This window comes from Platalea leucorodia (assembly GCF_965183815.1).
Source record: "Platalea leucorodia genome assembly, chromosome: 6".
In the NCBI taxonomy this organism is placed as follows: domain Eukaryota; kingdom Metazoa; phylum Chordata; class Aves; order Pelecaniformes; family Threskiornithidae; genus Platalea; species Platalea leucorodia.
This window is the reverse complement of record NC_138828.1, coordinates 59,630,340-59,652,972: the sequence shown is the minus strand read 5'-3', so window position 1 is coordinate 59,652,972 and position 22,633 is coordinate 59,630,340. Positions and strand designations below refer to the sequence as shown.

Here is a 22,633-nt window from a genome sequence, read left to right as displayed (position 1 = left end):
TCATCTTGTCTCCCAGAGAAGGTGTATATGGTAAAATGCTTGTATGCATTATATATAGAGAGTCATAACCCATATAAAAATCATCTCCTTGCCCTTCCATCTGCTCGGGAGGCAGAGACTACCTCTTCTAGCCTTTTGTATTTTTAGACTATGATCTCCGTACCTTGCATTTAACTTTCTTTCACAAAGAATACAAATGGTGAGATATTTATAACTCAGTTAAGTTATAAATTTACAATGTGTTTGCAGGTGACAATAACAGAAAATTAAGAAAAATAAGGTAGTATGTTCTAAAGCCCAACTTTGTATGTTTTCTATAAACACAAAGTATACACCAAATACTGTTTTTTGAAATACTTCAAGAGCTACTGCTAATCAGTACTTCTGGAAGTCTGATCATTTAATCAGATATTCAGCTTTTGAAATGCAGGATCTAAAGTCTGCCATCTAAAGCAAAAAAGGATCTTTAATGGATTTGCTTTTTCTATGGCTTCCTACTTCACGTTTTTCTAAGCAGGCTACAAACTTGCTGCTACTAAGATTGAAATATATTTAGGTTAATAACACAATAGAGATGAAAAAAGGAATATTTAGAAAATGTAAAAAATATGCTAATTAAAATGCACACTTTTTGGCTACAACACTTGTGCAAAAAAAGATGTTTGAAGTATTTTCAAATGTTGCATCCATGTAAGATCACATACATAAACATAAAAATCGGAAATATTAACCTAATGTTTACATCAGATCTAACAGAAATAAGGCATTTTCTTTCAGTAAAAACCAGATACATACCGCGCAAGTTTAAGACATTAATTTGAAAATATATTAAAAAAACTAAGAAACTTTTAAGAATAACTGTTAACCCCATTAATGTAAAAATACAGAAGACTGACCCATAAAACTTATTTTGTGATCAAGCTTTGCAACACATTAATTTTTTTTCCACATTTTTAACCCGAAGTATCATTATGAATATAAAGTTTGAATCAATTATAAACATAATTACTAGACACATATTTGGTTATAAGAAAGCAAGCAGCTGTTGAAAGAAAAAGAGGAACAGGAAATGAAGGGGGGGGAGAAAAAAAATTTAAAAATCTGTTTAAAAATACGTTCAAAATTTTAAGGTTGCCATGTGGTCACAAAGGTCATGAAAACTATAGCTATATATGCTGTCTTAACCACACCTACCAATAAACATACATTTATTGCAACACAGTCCTCTCATACTACTGTATTTTTCACAAGACTCCAGTCTCCTTGAAATCCCAGGTGAGAAAACTAGGTCAGCTACTTTCAAGAAAGTATCCGTGTTCATGAACTAGAGCCTAAGGAGACATGGTTACCCCATCAACAAGTGAAAGGTATGCAATAGTGTAACTAAACATAGATGTAAAAACCTTAAGTACTGTTCTGAACAGCAACAACCCTGCAGTTCAACAGCAACCTGAAAAAGGACTTCAGATTGCGAACCGGACAGTTACTGACACCAGTGAAAAGAGCTTAAGCACATATACATCTCTTGGTAAACTTAAGGTTACCTGTAACTGTATTCCTTAAATACTGTAACGATGTTATAGATACAGAATTTTAATAAGCTAGCAGCATTATGCAACACAAACATTCAGTACTAGTATCTAGTACGTATTTTTAAGACAATTGGGTCTTTTAAAATTAAAAAAAAAATCACTAATATTAATCAGTTTATTAAAAAGCAAGATTCAGTACTAGTAAGAGTTTATTGACAGTTTAAATGCTTCTTTAAAGTCATATATAATAATCAAAAGCTCAAAATAATGAAGTTTTTACTTTCAAGAAGTAACATTTACTGCACTGTAAAATTACCTCGATAATATAAAGGACTATATTCTTGTAGAAACAATACAAGATGCATTTAGCTACTCTGTTATAATTCCAGGCTCCATGAACCAACAACAAGTTCTTCAAATATTTGAACTGCAAAAAATGAAAAATGAACAAACATACAATCAGAACATGCATACACCAATATTAATCTGATATTAAACTACTTTATTGTAGTATTTTACAGGTAATGACTTACCTGAGCAATTGAATAGTCTGAAGAATTAGCAGCCTGTAGACCTTCATTCCCACTAATACCAACACCAACATGTGCTGTTTGTATCATACTAACGTCATTTGCGCCATCACCAATCGCTAGAGTTACTACCTTAACTTGTTTTTTAACCATTTCTACAACTTCAGATTTTTGAAGTGGTGATACCCTAAGGGGTAACAGAAAGAAAAGGACTTAATACAGGACTTTCAAATTAATGTACTTTCAAAATATACTTTATATTCTGTGAAAAGGTAACAAAACCATGCCAACTAACATCCTGGTCAGGGACATGGTCTTGTTATGGCTATATGCTAAAAGCACATTCCCCGTGAAATTCACGGAAACCTTGGATTTGTTGAAGCAAGATGTTAATAGGACTGAAGAGACAGGTCAAACAGCAATGGGCCCCTAAAACAGAGTAATGGAAGAAACCACAAACACTGCCACTACCAGTATTAACTTAACAACAATTGCAGATTTTGGCATATTTTGTTGTATGCTGTTTATTTTCCTCTCTGTTTAAATATGTATTTTATAAACAAACAACAAGATATTTAAGACACAGATGTCAAAGCAAACAGGAACAAACAGAGTGGACTGCCACTGTGTTAACATAGCCTACACTGCTGAATTAGAGGAAGCAACTTTGACTCTTCATCCTCCGCTTTGTTTAACTGCTGGTCACTTCTCCCTTGTTCTTTTTCAGGGCTGCTCCAATTATCTGTCATTAAGAAAATGCCTGTCCACAGCTGAGGGGACAAATTATTCCAGGGATGACTCTCAAAAGCTCTATTGATGAAACTATATCAGTTTTGGCTCCATCTACCATTGTGTCACACGTGTACCTTCCATTTCATGTTGTAAAAGTTCTATTCTGTACGCTGAAATTCAGTCCTTGTAGTATTTGAGACATCATAACTGAAAGTATATAGAAATTATGTGCTAGGACTGGTGTGTTTCACAGGGTGGGGAAGGGAAGGAGCAAACCATCAGCAGTGTGGTGCTTCCTGGCACTGGAGTCAAGTATCAAACCCTGCCCCTCTTGTTTCATGGTACAAACAGAAACAAGAAGAAATGCAAAAAGCTCTGTGAGTCTGTCTCCCAACCACCGCTGTTCACTGCTTCCTACAAAGAGAGCAATTCTGGTACCAAAGCATGACTCCTGCTGTGGAGCTGGTGATGTGCAGCTGGTGAAGACCCATCCTTTCCTCATCTATCTTTCCAGCTTTCCAGATGAACTCTTTCTAGATGCCTCCATGCCAAAACTAGGGGAAAAACATGCCTTCATAATTCATTTCCTACAAGTCTTCTACATGCACACTCATGACAATAACCTCTCTGGTACCATAAGCTTCTGCAACTTTGCAATTTGGGCTGTGAAAAATTCCCCCCTGAAGTGACAAAATTTCAGGGTTAAGGATTATATAGGGATGTTCATAACCTGACTTAACTCTTCCAGGTCAAAAAATAAAATAAACCCACAGAAATATACAAGAAATTAAGAATACAAGTTTTGAGGAATAAACTTGCAAAGGAAAAGCACAAAAGAGCAATTACTTCTAAGTAATGTTCTTTCCTGAACATGCTTTGTGTATTGCTGCTCACTGGGATACTGCCAAGTAACACGGCCTGCGTAGTTCATGAGTACGGTTCTCACGTGAACCAAGACTGCTGTACGGCACTCACAAGCTCAGTAACAAAAAGAAATGTTACCACCAGACACCAAAAATTCAGCTGTATTATGGCATCTGTGTCCTGAGTCCTCACAAAAAGTCCTAAAGTTCCTCACAAAAGATCCTGCAAGCTGAAGGTCCCAAAGGCATCACTCTCATAAGTACGTGAATACTGGAAGGCCTCATGATATTTGAGAAAATTATACTGTTATATTATCAATGAGATTCCTGATGGGCAAGTCCTTTCTAGCTTGAAGAATTATAGCTCGAAGAATTCTATCAAATCTGGTAAGTGAATGTGGCAAAAAAATACTGTCCTATCTATATTGATTTATTTTTAAGATCACAAAACCAGTGCTAATGAGGGCAATAATAAAAACAAGCTACCTACAAAAGAAACAAAAATCTTTCCAACTACATACATTAGTCAAATTATTTTTCAGTACATAGCATAGTAAAATGTTCCTGTCTGCCCACTGATCTCTGGCATTACAGCCAAGGCTGAACGATCTGCCTGTCTTCACACTGGACAGTCTGACATTACAGATTAAAATGCATTGCTCTCTATTTGGACCAAACTTTTGATCCATAATCCAATTTGAGAGGAAAAGTTTTCTTTTCCCATTGGTTGTATAAATTTCTTCATCACACTTCTCCCTGTCCACCCCGCCCGCCCCCCCCCCAAACCCCAGAAACAGAACAAAATCCCCATCTCTTTCTAAATAAAGAAGAAAGAGATATTAAATTCTCCACATCCAACACTAAGTTTTTACAGTTAAAGAACACTGAAGCAGCAATTTTGTTCTTTCCATAAGCACACAGATACTAACGGCAATGCTTGGCCATCACTTTTTCTAGCTATCTGTGAACTCTATCACAGCTACAAAAAACACAACCGACAAGCAATTACACGATTGCTGAAGCTAATGGCCATGCCAGCTACCTTCCATTCTGCCTGAATAAGAATGCAATTAGAAAATAACTTTAACAACCCCCCCACCCCCCAAAAAACAGATAGCATAACAAAAATCCAATATTCACATGACAGACAAGCTATAAACTTAAAAAAAGGAAACCAAAGTTTTTCTTAGAATTGACAGCTGAGGCTGGTGACTGATTTCATGGTGTTCATTGAAAAAGTAAATGCAGCAGAGTGGCGAAAAAGTTCAGAAAAAAAATGTAATCTCTGACATCACACTGCTGATATTATCCATTATCCATTTCCTTTATTAACAAATCCAAGTTACGAAGATTTGAGAAAAGCTAACTAATCAGGACAAAAGTAGAAACAATCTTTGAGAAATTTTGATGAACATGTCCTTTAGAAATGCGAATTTCACTAAAACTAACATTAATTTCCTATGAAACGAAAGCCCTTTCCCACTAAAATAAAGGCTATTTAAGTTTTTAGCCATCTAAGGTTGATCACGATTATTCTGAAACATAGCTTAAAACTGTAGGAGAAAACCAAGGTTTTCTAGACATGCTTTTTATGTCCTGAAACACACATTTATTCATATAACATCCATGAAGAATTAAGCTTTGTCTAAACCAGTAAACTACAGTAACAATCACAATTCTTGCTAGTTAAAACTTATACAACATTTCTGAAACTCAGACTACTTAAAAGCCGAAAGAGGATCCCAAACTATTACTGGTGGAGGAAGTCAACTTATTGAGCATATTAGAGAGAATTGTTTTAAAACATCAATTTTTAAACAGAACTGATAAAAAAAAAAAAAAAATCATGATTTGCCTTCCTGCATATATTTTATACCCAGTTACACAACTTCTGAAATTAAAGCACACTATCTCTTCTACAAATTCATTAATATTACATTTGAAGCATATTTGTTATATTATTTGTTTCAACTACAATCCCTCTTGTCTTTTGTAGAATGACATCCTATGTATGCATCATAATCACACAACTTCACTATACACAATACTTTCAACAGTATCAGTTTATGACTTTAGTCCACATCACCAAGGTACTTTTTTTCCTATGGAACAGACTGATACTTGATTCAATTTCAGTGTCACAGAAGAAATATGAAGGAATAGTATAAGGTCCATAGCTCCTTTGGAAAAGAAAGAGAAAATATTTTCCATTTTTCTCCAGCAAATGTCAATATTAACCCTAGAAAGTTACAGCAAGGGAAAAAAAAAGTTTGAAGAACTAGATTAAACCTCAACATTAGATTACTGAGTTCCCAGCATAGGGGTACACTAATGGTGGTTGCCTCTCTTTCCTAGACCATTGTGCTTAACACTAAGACAGCGTTGTGAAGGGCAACTGGATACATGGTATCTACGCTTGTCTTCCCTCACGTACAATACTCTTAAATAACACTGCGTTCCAGTAACATCCTTACAGCTCTTCTGGTTCTCCTCTCCATTTGCCAGAGGACACTTTCTTATGGTTCAACTCTGGGTGATCTTCCATCAGCTGAAAAAAACCCCCTCCAATCCTACTCTGTGACAATTAAGTAAAATTTCTTAAGCTTTAAGTGCAATACATCAGAGAAAAAGGTTGCATAAAATCCTGCGCAACAGATGCTATCAGACTTTTGAAAAAGGTACTTGGGATGTGTACAGCCTTGTGGTGAACTCGGGATGAAAGCTTCTGGGCACCAGCCCTTCAGAAAAATTCTATGGTCCAAGTATATCAAAAACCATTTCTATGATCTTTTGTTACATGTTTTATTTGAACTCTGCTGATGAGTATTGTATCAAGACTCACTACAGCCAGCTTCTATAGAAGATTCCTGTCCTAAGAACTTCTTTTTCATCTTTTTAACCTTCCAGGAACAGTGGCTTATCTCCCTTTCAGACAAATGTTATAGGCGCAGTTAGAAGATGGCACTTACTGTCATTGCCTGGTGCATCAAACCAATAAAAAATAGCTTTTGTTCATTTTATTCACTCTTAGCTGTACTTTTTTACTACAGAATAATCCATTTAACATTCTTCTTGCACACATTACTCTGAAGCCAATATAGAGTTGGAATTCAGTTCATCAAAGTCTTTAAGCCAAACATCTGCTTGGAATTAATACCATATACAGATTTCTGAAGTGAAACGTCTACTGAATATTTGTCAGCTTCATCTGTGTTATGGCTAGTCTTAGGAAGAATCCATTGGTAATAAATACTTCTGAACAAGTGAGTACAGTCTGAAAAACTTCAAAGTGATGTAATTTGTACTTTAAAAACCAAGGAGTACTTAAAATGTTTACTGCCTTTATATGGATAGAAAAAAGGCCTATATTTTCATTTAGTAAAGACAATATATATATTTAAGTGATTTACCTTAATTAAAAATTACCATTTTAAAACATTTTATTTTCAATCTCACAAACAAGGAAATGAAGTTTTGTTACTAAAGATGGAGCATTAACAGAAATAAACATTTTGATAGAATTTTGACTTTTGCAAAGCATGTGATATTAAAAAAGCACATACTAAAATAGTGAGTGTTACAAGCAAATATTTTCGTTTTAAACTTGCAGCCAATTCTGAAACAACCACAAAATATGTCAGAGTATATACCTAGACATGTATTGAAGCCAGCTGACCTAGTATACTACAGAAATGTAGAAATGGAGAGAGAATGCTACTAGAACAGAAACTTTAATTTTGCACTTTTTGTCGTTTCATTGCAAAAATGCTACCACTAAAAGAGAGCTATACGTACAGAAGATCCTTCAATGGTTCTATAATTCAACAGCAATGGCAATATTGTCTCTTCAAATGGCATAAAATGTATTTTCAAATCAAGGAAAGAGAAGAAAAAGAAACATAGTTTTGAAGAGCAGTTCTACATGCATCTCCTGCTTGTTACTATACTGAGCAAAACTGGAACTAGTAGAGCAAGCGCAAAGCTCCAACTTCCCTGTCAGAAAGACTACTGCTGTTAGAAAAATGTTTATACACAGTATAAACTGTGTATCAGTGTACGATCTCAGTTTAAAAGACAGTAAGACCTTAGGTTGAAATTCAGTGTTTCATGTTTTAGGATGGTTACAAAGCCAAACCATTAAAAAAATTCTTAAAAAAAAAAATCACTTGGTGGCATAACATATCACCTAACAGAAAGGATGGGAAGACTACAAACCAGGTGTTTATTTGGATACTATACCCTCATTTGCTTTTCTTTGTCCTTTTGCAAGGCAGAAAAATAGCTCCATTTTGAACACTGATTTTTCAGATTAATCTGCTTTATCTTAATGGAACATTACTGAACTCTCTACGTGAACACAAGAACCTTCCATTTATTTATCTTATTAATTAAAAGCAGACAATCTATTAGGGTGTATTTACAACAGTTTTCACATTTGTATACATCATGTCTCTACCTTCAGGTAGATAATACAACAGGCAATAATGAGATAGCAGGCAGCAAGCTTACATATTTATTGAAAGAAGATTTGAATTTGGTAAGAAGTGATGCTGAATTCTAAGAATTATTTTGTTCTTGTACAAAATCCAGGCTGACGTCCGTTTTCAGAGATTCTTTTTCTAAAGCAATTATTATCAGACATAGCATCCTATTTAAATACGGAATTAGACGTAGCTGGCATACACAGACGATCCCAAAAATTTCAGTACTACATTAATTGTGAGAACTTGAATTTGTGACACTGTTGTATACTGAGAAACAGCAAGCTATAGGGACTCTAGAAGAGCTGGAATACCTTGTTTCTGAGTTAACTTTTCCTATTTTAAGATAGGAAATTTTCCCATGCTACTACAAAGGTCAAAATAGTGAAAAATACTCTAAGAACATTAACTGGCTATCCTTGTAATAGTTACCTCAGACACTGATGAAAATAACAGCAATTTCCACAGTTCTGGAACGTTTGATTGCATTTCTAATACAGATATCCTACCTGTGTTGCCAATGGTCTTGTAAAGAAACGTCCTTGCTTCTGCTTTGACAGATTAATCACCTGGCCTAAACCAACTTCTTTAAACATTGACAGGAGCAGTTTTTGTTTATCTAACTACCGAGCACCCAAATTCCCTTTTCGTTCAATCATTCAAATGTAGAAAAGGTGATGTACTGCTTAGGAGATGTTTGTGGTTTTTTGTGTTTAATGCCATAAAAATGCAAGAAGGCCCCAAAACACATAAGCTATCACTTATACAGTCCTATGTATCCCTTCCTTAATATAAATCTGGAAATATTAAAAGGCAAGCCAAACCGCTTTCATATTGTGCGTATTTAAAGAAAGCAGATATTTAATTTTCTTATCTGGAAAAAGTTCCCTTGTTACGGTAAGCTTACAGCTCTAGTAGCTGATGTTTACAGGAAAGGATGAAAGGTCTGATTCTATGAAAGAACCCCAAAACAATCAGGAATCATTAATAATAATAACAACAACAACAACAACAACAATAATAATCATCATAATAAAAAGGGTGTTTTCATCAGCTTCAGGAAATAAAAATCACCCAGAGCAGTACCCTTAACATTTTTGTGCACTACTTATGCAGTGTAATCCACGGCTTTCAAAAAGCTGAGATATAAAATCTTGCCTGCAGAGGAAGCTCTACAAAAGAATCCAGATGTGCTAAAACCTGCAGTTAACTGTAGTATCAATTTAAGGTTAATATCAGTGTCTCAGTCTTGCTGAGACTACCCTTGACGGATAGCAAATTATTTTTCTGGGTATATGCAATCTGAATGACTTTGTGTGACAGGTACACTCTGTGCAGACTGCTCTACAGAAATATTTTGCTTGAATGACCGTATTTCATAACTTCAGCTATTGAAGTTCTTTTTTTTATATATATTTCATGGTTGGATGACATGGATATGTGTATTTTCTCTGAAATAAAAGAAGTTTCTTAATTTTTGTATGTCAATAAAAATACTGTAGAGAAAGAATAATGTAAACCTTACCTGCAACAAATAACAGCTTTACATGACAAAGCCAAATCCAGGAAATATTGTCTCACTCCAAATGTCAAAGCATACTTCAGAGATTTACCATCAATGATGAGAGCAAAATCATTTTCCTTCCTTAAAGCATCACCAAGAGTACTGCAATGATGGCTAAGTGTCTCTCTTGTTCCCTGTTGCACAAAAAAATTGTGTCCATTATTTTTAATTCCTACTATTCCTAAGTGCAGATTTTTTTTTCAGTGTGATCAGAAACACTGGCATTCTGCTTTTTTGAGGAAATTACCTTTTGATTATGCTATCAAATAGGCAGTCTAAAATGAAAAAAGTATTTGCAACAGCTGTACTATTAGAAACCACAGTAGAAATGTTGGTTAGGATTGCTCTCACACTCTGCCAAAAAAAAAAATACGTGCATAAGCTATGGTGAAACTTTTAACGGTCTTTGAATGGCAACAATAGTTGCATAAATGTTTGCTAAAAGGTATTATTTAATAAGTTTTCTATATACCTACACAAAAGAAAATTCATATATAGATAGATAGATAAATAGATACCAGAAGAAAAAAATTCTATTCACTATTATATAAAATGATCCTAAATGTTTAGAAAAAGAGATTAAGCTGTTGGGGAATCCTGCACTTCAGGTTTCCTGGCTCTACCCCCACAGAAACTGCAAGGAAAATGAGGTGCCATTGTTTAAAATTACATGTTAGAAAGTCTTTAAAATGACAATAACTTCTGTAACTATTTTCCAGAGCATCTTCTCTGATTAAGAAATGTTGCAATGTAAAGAAAGTAGAAATTTTTCTTCTCTCCATGGACTATTTAGCTTCTGACTAAATTTAAGCAATACAAGAGCCTGAAACTTCATACTCCTCTCATCTATTGTTTCTTCTTATACATGCAGTATAAGCTCTTCTGTTTAAATTGACCTTAATTTTTTTATCGCAAACAGACATGTCATCAGGTAGCTCCAGGCATGCTACATACTAAACCAAACAAAAAACCCCCAAGACAATACAAAACACTTAACCCAAATGTGAAACTGTCATATTTAAAATTCCCTTGTGGGCGTACATGTAGTTCTATGCTGAAATCCAATGCCTTAAACTACAAGCAGTATCAAAACGTCTCTTATTCACTTCCACACCATTTCCATTAAATATTTCTCAGTGAAATTGAATGGTAATCAAACTATTTTCTAGTTTCAGTTTAAGTATTATTAAGTTCACAATTTTAAGAACAAAGCTATGTTATCATTTCTGTCTATCATTAACAGTACTATACCAAAATTTAACAGTCCAATAGGCTAATATGAAGGCAAAATAAAATCCAGTGTTCTTTTATACAACTATAAGAACTTACTAACAAAACCACATTTTGTTTGTGAAGCTAAGCAGATGTTCATGGGAATGAAGCCTCAAAACAAATAATGTTGCAAAAAAGAGAGATATCTAAATGCTTTCTGGAAGTCTTTCCAGTTCTATACCAGCCAATGCTAATTGGGGAGTGGGGTTTGGGGTATTTTTCTTTTAATTCCATGAATAAGGTATTGGTTCATACAAAAGAGGATCTCTCATTTCAGCAGAGCTGGGATACAGTTTAAACAAATGTTTTTTGTCTCGAACTGCTTCTGTCTTGCATGCTAAGGTCATAATAATGACCAAATTGAAGAGGTATTTGTTTTGTTAAATATATTTTACATGTCTTAGGGACAGGGGACTCTGCCTGTCCCTAGAAGGGTTAGAGCTGAGCTAGCTCCTTTTTAGAAGAAGCTACTGGCATACAACAGATACTGTACTATTATTTTAATATGGAGACTGACATCTGATTCCAACCACATCAGCAAGCAAAAGGCAGGACACAAGGTATACATTAATCAAACAGTGAAACGTGCACCATCAAATGAGGAAGAAAACTTTTAATGGAGTCTCTTATTAAAATACTGGCATAGAGCTAGTTTATTATTTTTTGAACTGCCACTTGCCCTCAAACTATCTGATCACTACGTTTATCTGCTCCTGAAAAAACATGATTTATGCTATCACCCCAGACAGATTTGCAAGCGACCAGTTTGCATATGCAATTTCAGCTGCCGTATGGTACCTGCATCCCCATACACTCTGAACATACTTTCTGCACGTACAGAAAGGATCTCTCAATCTCTACACAATCTACATGCTTCAGTTTGAAATAGGGAGTACAGTGCAGTTATGATATCAGATACTATCTTATAGTCTTAAACTATATTTATATACATTTATTTTTAAAATATATTGCTTAATATATATTTATTCAACTTTTTAATCATCACACCAGAAGTGGTTAGTGTGCAATGCTTGCTTAATGAGTTTTTATTGGACTCCTTTCAGTAGTTAAATAAACTACCTCACTTTATTTCATTACATATGAAGAAGTATACGAAGTAGTCAATCTTTTGCACTTCAAATCTATTAAGTATTGCAGTAGTTCTGACATCCAGCACTCTGTGTAAATAACCTAAATATAGGACAGAAGTTCTTTCTTGTCTTGGTTCATTCTTACTCGGAGATTGGCTGAGGAGTGAAAAACTCAAAAGCAAAGTTAAAGGCTTGAACCCAAAACCTTCCCTGTTTTATCAACAAACAATGATCGCAATCTTTCAAAAGCTATCCAAATGAACTAAACTAAGAAAATAAAATTGTCTCTGTCCATTAATATCACAGCCTACTTGTGTCAAAAGTTGCTTGCTATATCAACAGACTCTGGTTCCAGACATTAATCAACAGCTTTTGCCTGTCCTGTGTTTGGGATTTTATTTTAAATTTTATCAGCAAAAATATGATGCTTAGAACAATTTATATTTGAAATACAGTCATCATGATTAAAGTCATATTAACGTTGAAAATCTGTTATTCTAAATGGCTCAAACCATTTAAATAAGTACTTATTTAAAAAAAGTAGTAAATATTTTAATTCATGTTGTAGCCTACTCTTACATGCTACCGTGGAATCCTTCAGTTAAAGCACTCTTGCTGATTCTCATACTTTCTTTTCACTTTCTCTCCCTAAGTCCTATCTTGAGCAACCTGACCACAATACAGAGTAAGGTAAACTTCATTTCAGGGTTTCCTCTTGAAGCCTTCTGGACAGTGAGTTTTTCCACTGAAGAAATTCTTCCACTTCTAAGTTCATTTAAGGCTCCCTCAGAGGGTTGTAAAAGGATTTAAGTTCTTTCCCCTCACTGGATTTTTCACTTAATATTGCATTCCTACCTTATCTAAAGAATCTCTTCTCTACAAAGCACTGTATACTTGCAAGTTGGTAGTTTTAACCCTCACTTGTTCTTCAACATCTGATTACAATTTCAGCTGTTTAACCACATAATAACAATTAATTTTTGGCAGATACTAAGTATTCTGTAAGAAACAGCATTAGAAAGGAACTTACGATTAGTTTGTTTGGGCACTGCTAGGTGCTACTAGCAGTATGTGAAGCTCCTGGCTTTGTGCCTGCATGGATGGAGTCATTTCACTACATGGAATTTGTTTGCTCATCATTCTGAAGTTCATTTGTGTAGTAGCTACACTGCGGTTTTGGAAGCTGTAGACTAAATTTCTAGCTATTCAGTAACATTTTGTCACAAAGACTATACAGTCTTCCAAGTATGCAATACTAAAATTAACTGAGAAGATTATAGAAACAAACAAAATAATCAACCTCCCAAAACAAACAAGCAAACAGAAACAAACCGCCCCACCAAACCGTGATTTTAGCAGAATTTTCTGTGTTTGTCCAGATAAATAGATGCTCCAAGTTATTTTTCAGGCCACCTCCACCATGATGTCTGGATATTTTAAGCAGTAAAATAACGTTTCATTAAGTGAAAACTCTGCAGATTTTACTTACATCAAGAGAACCTTCATTTATAACAATTAGTCCCATGTTCTTTCTCAAAAGTTTACAGGAGTGACCTGTTAAAAAAATTTTTGTTTTCAAAAATTTGTTACACAAAATCCATTATAATATAACAAGGCATTTTTTCTGGTAGAGAACTACAGACAGAATTAAAAATAAGACTTCCCCAGCTGAAACCAATGGTAAAAAAAATCATACTGCATTCTATAAAAATTAGACATACAGGTACTAAGTCAGAACAGTCAGAATTTTCCTTGCTGCGACTTGCAGCTCTTGTGCCTTATTCACACAGGTGCTCAGCAGAAGGACAAGAATCACCTTTACAGGGAGTTACAGAAAACAGCAAACATATCTCCCTTAGCCTTGCAAATTTTTGGAATGCAACTTGCATTTCATACAAAATTTGCACCTATACATGTTCCCATTCTTTTCTTTTATTCTTTGATGCTTTAAATAGAAAGTATGCTGTGTGCTAATGATGCAGGCTGCCTAGACAAATATATATCACCGTTCTTAATAAAGTGAAAATACTGGTATTACGTGTATTGCCTCAAACCTGAAGGTACTAATGAAAATAACCTTAGATCAACTGTATCATGAGCATACAAAAAGTTATTTAAGGTTAAAAATAGTAATAAAAAGGATCCATATGACCAAAATAATGCTTTATTTTGGGCACATATCTAGGCTACTGCAGAAGTGCTGATACGCTCACATGCAAAGAATATTAAATCTTAAATGCAGCTTTCATGTATTGCTATTTAAAAAATACACATTTATTGCTGTTGAAATTAGTTAATTCATGATTCTTTTTTTTCCTCTTTTATAATAAAAGGAAAGAATAACAGGGAACCTCTGATTGATGGTAAAGTTTATAGCACTTTAGTGCACAATCTATATTGTTTTGCTTTAGTTAAGATTATGGTCCCTACCAGCTTTCTTGGAAAGAAGGAAGAATACAGAAGGGCAACTAAGAATACTTACATTTTCTTAATATTCCCGCTGACTGTCAAAACTCAAACAATGTATTCTTTTTAATTCACTTTAGATGCTACGAAAAAGCACAAATGCCTATTTTTTCCCTCCTCTATATAACACCAACTTTTCTTGCTGTTACTGTTTTAATGGAGGAAGAATCCACCATTCCCCACTCTCCCCCTACCAGTGACTGAAAAAATAAGTTAACATTTAAATTCTGGAATGCCATATATTATTATTATTTTTTACAAGATACCTTTCCATTCTGAAAGCAATTTCTATCATTTTTAAATCTGTAACAACGCCATCAAATAAATGTAAATATAATACCAATGTTAATGGCAGTCTCTTGTTTGTCCCCAGTAAGTATCCAAATTTTTATGTCTGCTTTCATGAGTGTCTCTATGGTTTCAGGCACTTTGTCTTGTAGCTTATCTTCAATTGCTGTTGCTCCAAGCAGCTGAAGATTCTGTGAACATAAAATATTCAGTACATGCAGTTTTTTTGGTTTAAATTCAGTTTTAAACTTCCAGTTTCTTTTGTTTAACTTTCTATATTTACAATAAGATTAATGCTCTCTAAATTCATTAATTGGATTTGGTATCAACTAATAAGGATCTTCCAGTTTATTCCTATGAGCTTTAAGTTAAATACCTATGTGCACAGCATGACCACTAAAACTTCACCTAATTATTTACAAGCTCAGTAGCTTGTACAGCAACAGCTACCTTTTCCTGAGGGGCACCTCTCCGATTTGAAGACTGAAGGAGTCCTATTATTATGTCTTTTCTCACTTGTAATGATTTCTCTTCACCTTGTTAAAAAAAAAAACAAAAAACAAAAAAAAAAACCAAAAACCAAAAACCAAACCCCTGTCAATTCATCTTAATCTTAAAACTATAATCTTGGTTATGTTTGGTTTTAACTTCCCATGGAGCAAATCTATAAGTTTTTTGTGAGTCAGCCATTTTTATACTTCATATTTCTGTACCTTTAAAACTAGCTAAAACGCTCTGTTAATGACACCATTATAAACCTAATAGCGTGCAATCCTGGTTGCAGCATGGCCTGCATACTATATGCTGAGAAAGTACTTGTGCAGCTAATACAAAAACTTGTAATGGTAGCAGGGTTGCCATGGCATTAATGAAGTTGTATAGTTTTAAGACTGTCTTGTGCATGTCTGGATAAACTGCTCATCTATGTAAACTGAAGTCCCACATGTGACTAAAGCTATATACCCTCACTCTTTTTCATGAATTAAACACTGCAGGTTTTTGGTGAAACTGCTTAAAATTCAGAGCCTCAATGTAATCTCCCTTATCCTTTCCAAGGAAAAAAAAACCAAAGCCAAACCCCCCCCCCAAAAGTCAAGTATCAGAACTTCAAGCAATATTGGTCTCATGAGCTCCTTTTGCTTATACATTTAAGATTCACAGGAGCCTTTTTTGTTGAGGCAGTGGAGTCTAACCACATGCTTGGCTACTCCAGCAGCAGCATTACCAGAAACTCAAGAGAAGTGATTATTGTGAGGCTGCATCTGGGTATTACCTCCCTTTCTGGGCCTTCAGTACAAGAGAGGCTGACAAAGTGGAGCAAGTCCAGCAGAGGGACACAAAAATAGCTTGGGGCTTGGAGCACACTGTATTAAGAGTAGCTGAGGAAGCAGGATGAGTTTAACATGGTCAAAAATAAGGCTAAGGGAGGGATTTGATGGCTGCCTTCTGCTAAGTGAAGAGGGCGTGCAGAGAAGTCATCTTCCTCTAAGAGGCGCATGGTGAAAGGGCAAGAGGCAATAGTCACGTTCTGCAGCAGCAGAAATTTTAGTTCAGAAAAAGGGGAAAAGAATAGTTGACCACTAAAAAAAAAAAATTTGCCTACTGCAGCTGGGAAAAATCACTCCTTGCAGATACTCAAAACTTCATCAAAGTGCTGGGCAAGCAAAATTAGCCCTGCTTTGAGCAGGGATTTGTGTCTAGATGACCTCCAGACGTCCCTCCCAATCTTAACTACTCTATGGTTCTAAGATCATTATATAATGAAACAGATGTTGTTTGCCTGTTATTACACTTTTTTATACAACAGAGGAACCCTGAAAATAAACCTTTCCAGTAGTTCAACTCAAAATCAATACTTTCTGGCAACGTAGCGACTTGTTGCAAAAACTTTGTCAAATTAATCTTTCCTTCATTTTGATCATCTAAACTGCAAGGACTACATGACACAGCTGTCAGTATATTGCTAGATTTTTTTTCTGTCTAAGCATTATTCCTCAATAATGATTCAGACTTCATGGTATAGAGAGCAAGGACATAAACTAGAAAACCACTCTCCTCGCCCCCCCATCCCCCCAAAAACCCACCCCAGAAAGCTACACATACTTTTTCAATTAGTTCATAGCTCTCCTCAAGTTTGAGTGCTCTGTTCTGTATAGCTGTAGAAGCACGGTGATAGACATCTAACCACTCTTGATAATCACTTTCTGAAATCTCAGCTACAGCAAAACACAGAGTTCTTAAGCCTAAAGAGAAAGCAGATAGTAAGTATGATTCAGTATTTGTTAGTCCCTTCCTTGATATACCTGCAATGAGAAACTACTAAAAGCTGAATTTATTCTGTATTTTATGTATGCTTATACCAATTTTCAACTTATTGCTGCATGTCTTGAAGAACTTTTTTAATATACATAAAGTAAAAACTATATAAATAGCAATTTATTCAACAGAGTAACTCTTTCAAGGTAGTTGAATGTAATACAGGTGATGTACTTCAGGGGGAAAAAAATAAGAAATTTTACACAAGATGTGTAAAAAAAAAAAACTTATCTTAAACTGCAAACAAAACATGAAGCAATCCCAAATCACACTTGCTGAACAGGTATATACATTAGATTTTTAGGAACATTAAAACTATAAGATCGAATTATATTTCTAAACAAAAATTTAAAAACTTAAATGTTGCTATGCTGGAAAGCAATAAAGTCAAAATTCTTCACCCCTCCTCAATATCCTTAGGAAATTCTCAGCTGAACTTTGAAATTTACCATCTAGAAGACAACTTTGAATCTGCTCAGATTTAATTTTCCCATCTCACAGATTCTTTCAGCTTTCCAAATTCTTAAAATAAAATGTTTGTGTACAGGCAGCATTTGGAGATTTTATTCAACAATCTTTGAGCTGGTTATACTTAACAGATTTTTTCCTTCAGGAGAAACCTGAATTGAGCACTCCAGTGAGAATTCCAGACTGCAAGATTAGAAGAAACATCTATTTTTGACAACTCACATTTACATTCAATTTAAGTAGCCAAGTGTCAATGTGCTAACAGTTCATTTTCATATATTTTGAGATTCTTAGATTTCTAGAGCATGAAATTAGCATAACTCTTTACATACTGACAAGAGCATTGCTCTAGCCAAATGATGTCTTATGAAGCCACAATTTGCAGGCAGGTAGATTTAGGAGGGGGACAGGCAGGACCAGTGTAGTTAGTGCCTTTGTCCTCTCCTCCAGGAACACCATAACCAGGGATAGCTAAATGCAGTCTTTATTTGTTCACAGGTTTCTGTTGTCTACAGCTCAGCACCAGCAGTAATTTTGAAATGATCAAGAGGCTGGGCATGAAATAATACATATGTGTCTTAGATGTAAGACAATAATTTATTACCTTCAGGAAACCATATGTAATCCTAATATCTTGACAAGTGAACAGCATAAGGAACACAGCTTCTCACCATCTAGACCTAAAGAATTAACTTAACGCTAACAAATCAACTGTTTTTTTGGTCTTTTTTTTTTTTTCTTTTTTCCCCAGCCTCTGTGTAATAAGGATATGCTAGCAAGATCCAAAGAAATAAATATGAGGTGAGGGGGAAGAAAGGAATTTATGACTGACTAATAGTAATACTATTTCCACAATTCTTTCAAAGTATTTTATGCAGATGAAAGAATGAAGAAATCAGAAATATTAGCAAACAAGTTTTTCAAGGAATTTGCTTTTTTTTTTTTAAATCAGAGCCCAATTATTTCTTCAATTTTTAATTAAAAAAAGATTTGTGGAAAACAAAATATCATTAAGTCTGCTTCTTAACAGGCTGGAGCAACAACTCAGGAAAATTTTCACTTTCTCTATTTATCCAAGCAGGCATTAACACTCAAGCTTAATAAATGCTTAAATATAAATGCCAGCCATGCTAACCACTTCATTTTTGAACAACACACCAAGAGCATGCAGCAAATGCCAAGGACATACTGTACTGCCACATGAAAGGATACACATGAGAAACCTTGCAACGTCATCGGCTGCAATTTAAATCTGATACAAAAATAAATATAAATTTCTTTAATCGATTCCAGAGAGAGACGTACGTAATTTTTATTTTTGTTTAAAGACTGAATTTTATGCTTTGGAAAAGTTAGCAATTCACCCTTCTGAACAGTAAATCTTTTCAGCTGTTGAAAAGAAGGGTGCAAAAAGTACTTGAACAAACTTCTTAACACTAATATGTATGTACAGTGGTTTTAAAGACAGGTGGAATTTTTCACTTTTTTATGTTGATTCACTCAGTCCAACTTGACTGCTAAGGAAAAAATGATATCAGTTGTACCACTGATTTAATGAGAACAGTAATTAAGAATTGGATTGAAATTTTCATATCAGTTCACACAGGATAGCAGATATTGATTTATTTTTACATTTTCTGTAACCAAATATATAGCCTTGTGACCCAAACTAACTTCACATCTGAGTAACTTTTCCTTGAGTGATCCTGGTTAGGCCTTTATAAAACCCCAAACTGGCCAATCAGCTCATGCAACTAGATTCATGAGCTCAAAGGGTGTATCTGAGGCTTCATGTTGTACCATCAGTCAAACCTGTTTGTTTCTAGTTCTGCTTTCAGCTTTATTGTATAATTTATTATAACTTTGATACTCTAATATTTAAGGCTAACCAAATGTTTCCTGTAGAGATATTGATATGGAAAGCTAACAAAAGAAAGAGATCTGTGGCTTGCTTCTGCTGTCACTGACAGAATCAACAGACTGAAGGTGCTGACAACACTAATCAAAAAGCTAAATTCCATTATAAACCAAAAGAGAAAAATTAGAGAATTCATATGTATAACAAACAGAAAAAGGATCTTTCCTAATACAAGAAGATTTGGCCAGACATCAGTTATCAAAAGGTAAGGATTGTATTTCAGAGGGAAAATATTTAATAAAGTTTGCTTTCTGGTCTAAGCTTATTTCTTAAGACACACTAAAGATAATTTTAATGTTCTAGTAACAGTGTATTAAAAAAATGAAGAGGTAAAAAAATTGCAGTACAGATTCCCATAACTATTATAATTCTGCTTCCAACTACTCTCTCCCAACTCACTGATAAATAAAAACACTATGATACTTTACAGTACTACTCTATAACTAAGCTACCAGAAAGGGGCCATGGCATGGAAGATCTAGGAACTGTGCTAGAAGAACTTACATGAAAGCAGAAATCTTTCTACAGTCTTCTTTCCTGCTCACATCTATACTGTGGAATCCACTGTTATTAAATAACTAACTGGCTGTTTGTATCAATCATCTCAATTTCAGAGTCTTAAATTTTACTTAGTATTCCTATTTCATGAACCCTCATGGAGGGGTTCCCCACCTTCAGCAACTACTTTGTAAGAGTGATTGTTAAAACAGAGATACCAAAATACACCATATGGAAAGCTAGTCCTGACAATTCCCCTTATTGTGACTGGTGACAGAAATAATACAGCATAAAGCTACCTCAAAAGCACTACACTAGTCACTTCCAAGCATCTTCACTTTGGCTACTTCTTCCTGTGTACCATCCCTACAGCATTCATTGTGTGTGGGACATGAAAGTGATCATAGGAAATGAGATCTTCACAGAAACAAACAACATGCAATGTGTTTGCTCTGGAAAAATATATTTTGTTTAAAAGACTCCACTGTGAACTGTGTGGGTGTTCTTTGGGGTTTTTTTGGGTTAAGCATGAATTTATTACTGAAACTTCTCAGGAAGATATCTTTTTTGGGAGGCATTACTAAAACATAATTTTCAAACTTAATGTGAATAAAACATTACAGCAACATAAAATTGCAAAACTGAAAAGGTGAGCAGTAACTGAATTTCATATTTAGTTTTATATTGGATAATGTCACCCACCTTCTGTAGCAAACTGCTCTAGATGTTTTAAGGTGATTTCTTTGTATTTTGAGCTTTCAGCGAGACGGTCATAAATTACAGTATCCTACAAAACAAATAAAATGAGCTCAGAACAATTTAATAGAAAAATGAGTTTTTTTGTGTAGACAATACAAATCATGTAGGAAAATGGCAGAAAAATATGCAGCACTGTATTAATTTATTTCAGCATCAAAAATGAATAGAAGTAACTTTATTTCAGAGGAAGGAAAAAAGGACATTCCAAATCCTCAGATTCTCTAAATTTACAAATTCTGCTATGATGCAGTTTTTCTCTCCTACATTTTTTGCTGTTATGTCCCTTCATTTTGAAAAGCACTGCATCTTCCTTTGGCTTGCCATGCGAGTTTCTTTTGAACTCCTAAAATGCTGTCATCTTCTTTAATATTAAGCCCACAAGGTAAAAATAGTGTTTCATAACTGGCATTCTCAGGTTTTTGCAGCCAGCTTGATATACAGGATATTAACAACAGCCTCTTCTCTCCACTTGAGAAGATACAAAATGGACATTTATATTCAATCATCATTTTTTTAAACCATTCAGGAACTGGATTTGCATCCACCTCTCCCTCAACCTTGACTTAAGATACAGAACAAGAACTAATGAGCAACTCTGCCATTCCCAGATACATTATGATTAAGATATCTCCCCACAGATCCTGTTTTCAGGAAAATTTACTTCTGGCATAGTATCAGTGGTGGGTTAAAATTCCCATCTAGTCACTTCATCCATTTTCTTAGAGTACAGAAGGAAGCAATTAATAGGAAGCATAAGGGTATTAGTCCAACACAAAGAATAGGATGAACAGGTCTATCATACCTTCATAGGCAGTTAGGAAAAAAAAAAAAAAAAAAAAAAAAAAGACATTAACTAGTTCATCACATTAAACAGCTACATAGTAAAATGATGTAAATTGAAAAACGCATCAACATTCCTTCCCCCACATTTTCAATATTTTGACTGCAGTTATAACAACCTTTTGCTTTCGTATTTGTATTGGTAGCACATGTTCTTTGATACAGTGAAAACAGAATAAAACTCACAGCTCCTTTGCAGTAGAGTCTTAACTTTCCTGATGGTGTGCGAACTATCACTGACATTCTCTTCCTAGTGCTGAAAGAGAAATAAATGCCCTGTATAAGGTGGTTTGTAAATATAAATATTTACCAGCATTTTACCTAAGAATATCAATATATATCTTAGATAAGACAAAGGAAAAGAAGTAAGGGCTACCTATTCTGAATTACGTTCTCAGGTGACTGGGATGGAAAAACAGTTTTACTGCCTAATAATTAAAGTGAATGCTGTTTTTCTGTGCATACTTCTGTAGGCCTTTTGCCCGCAAAAACAAATTTGAGAATCTTCACCTTCATTTGAATACTGTCTACTGATCACAAAAAAGCATCTTAAAGCACAAAGCACTTGTGACTAATGTCATAAAGAGGTAATGCATCAGGGACCGTTTCAGCTTCTTCTTCCTTCCCAGCCAGTCTCTTGCATACTGTACTGTGCTGCAATCCTATTCCTGTCATCCCGGAGTATCATTCATCATGCAAAGTTTTAAGTATGCTAAGAACTGGAAAGGGGCTTGCCTCATTTTAACTACACTCTGGCTCTCAGTTGTTAATGAGATCCAAGCATTTTTTCTTTTTGTCCTCATGACTGACGTAGGAATTGGAAGAAAGCATGAAGACTGTCACTCTCTGCTCTGTTTTCCCTTTGAGGTCCTCCAACAAGCCCACTTCAGATTCAAGATCACGTCCAGTCAAAACGCGTATTTATACCATAATTCTTTAAAATTTCAACTTTTTAAATAAATCCATAGACACTATTCAGGGAACAAAACACACTTCTCATACAACAGTTCAGAGT

At 34.7% G+C, this 22,633-nt stretch overlaps 1 protein-coding gene across 6 annotated transcripts in view; it reads right to left on the bottom strand.

Moving 5' to 3' along the window:
- The window catches only part of ATP8A1 (ATPase phospholipid transporting 8A1), a 122,674-nt gene that overhangs the window by 43,588 nt on the left and 56,453 nt on the right, over positions 1-22,633 (bottom strand). For all 6 annotated transcript variants that reach the window (XR_014228618.1, XM_082316025.1, XM_082316026.1 and 3 more), the window contains 8 exons: positions 21,805-21,874; positions 20,722-20,806; positions 16,923-17,062; positions 14,872-15,010; positions 13,555-13,619; positions 9,664-9,836; positions 2,066-2,249; positions 1,849-1,959 (listed from right to left, as the gene is read on the bottom strand). Coding sequence is in view for 5 of the 6 variants with exons in the window: in XM_082316025.1 (XP_082172151.1) it covers positions 1,849-1,959; positions 2,066-2,249; positions 9,664-9,836; positions 13,555-13,619; positions 14,872-15,010; positions 16,923-17,062; positions 20,722-20,806; positions 21,805-21,874 (967 nt within the window). In the remaining variant the exon portion in view is untranslated. The remainder of the gene's footprint in view (positions 1-1,848; positions 1,960-2,065; positions 2,250-9,663; positions 9,837-13,554; positions 13,620-14,871; positions 15,011-16,922; positions 17,063-20,721; positions 20,807-21,804; positions 21,875-22,633) is intronic.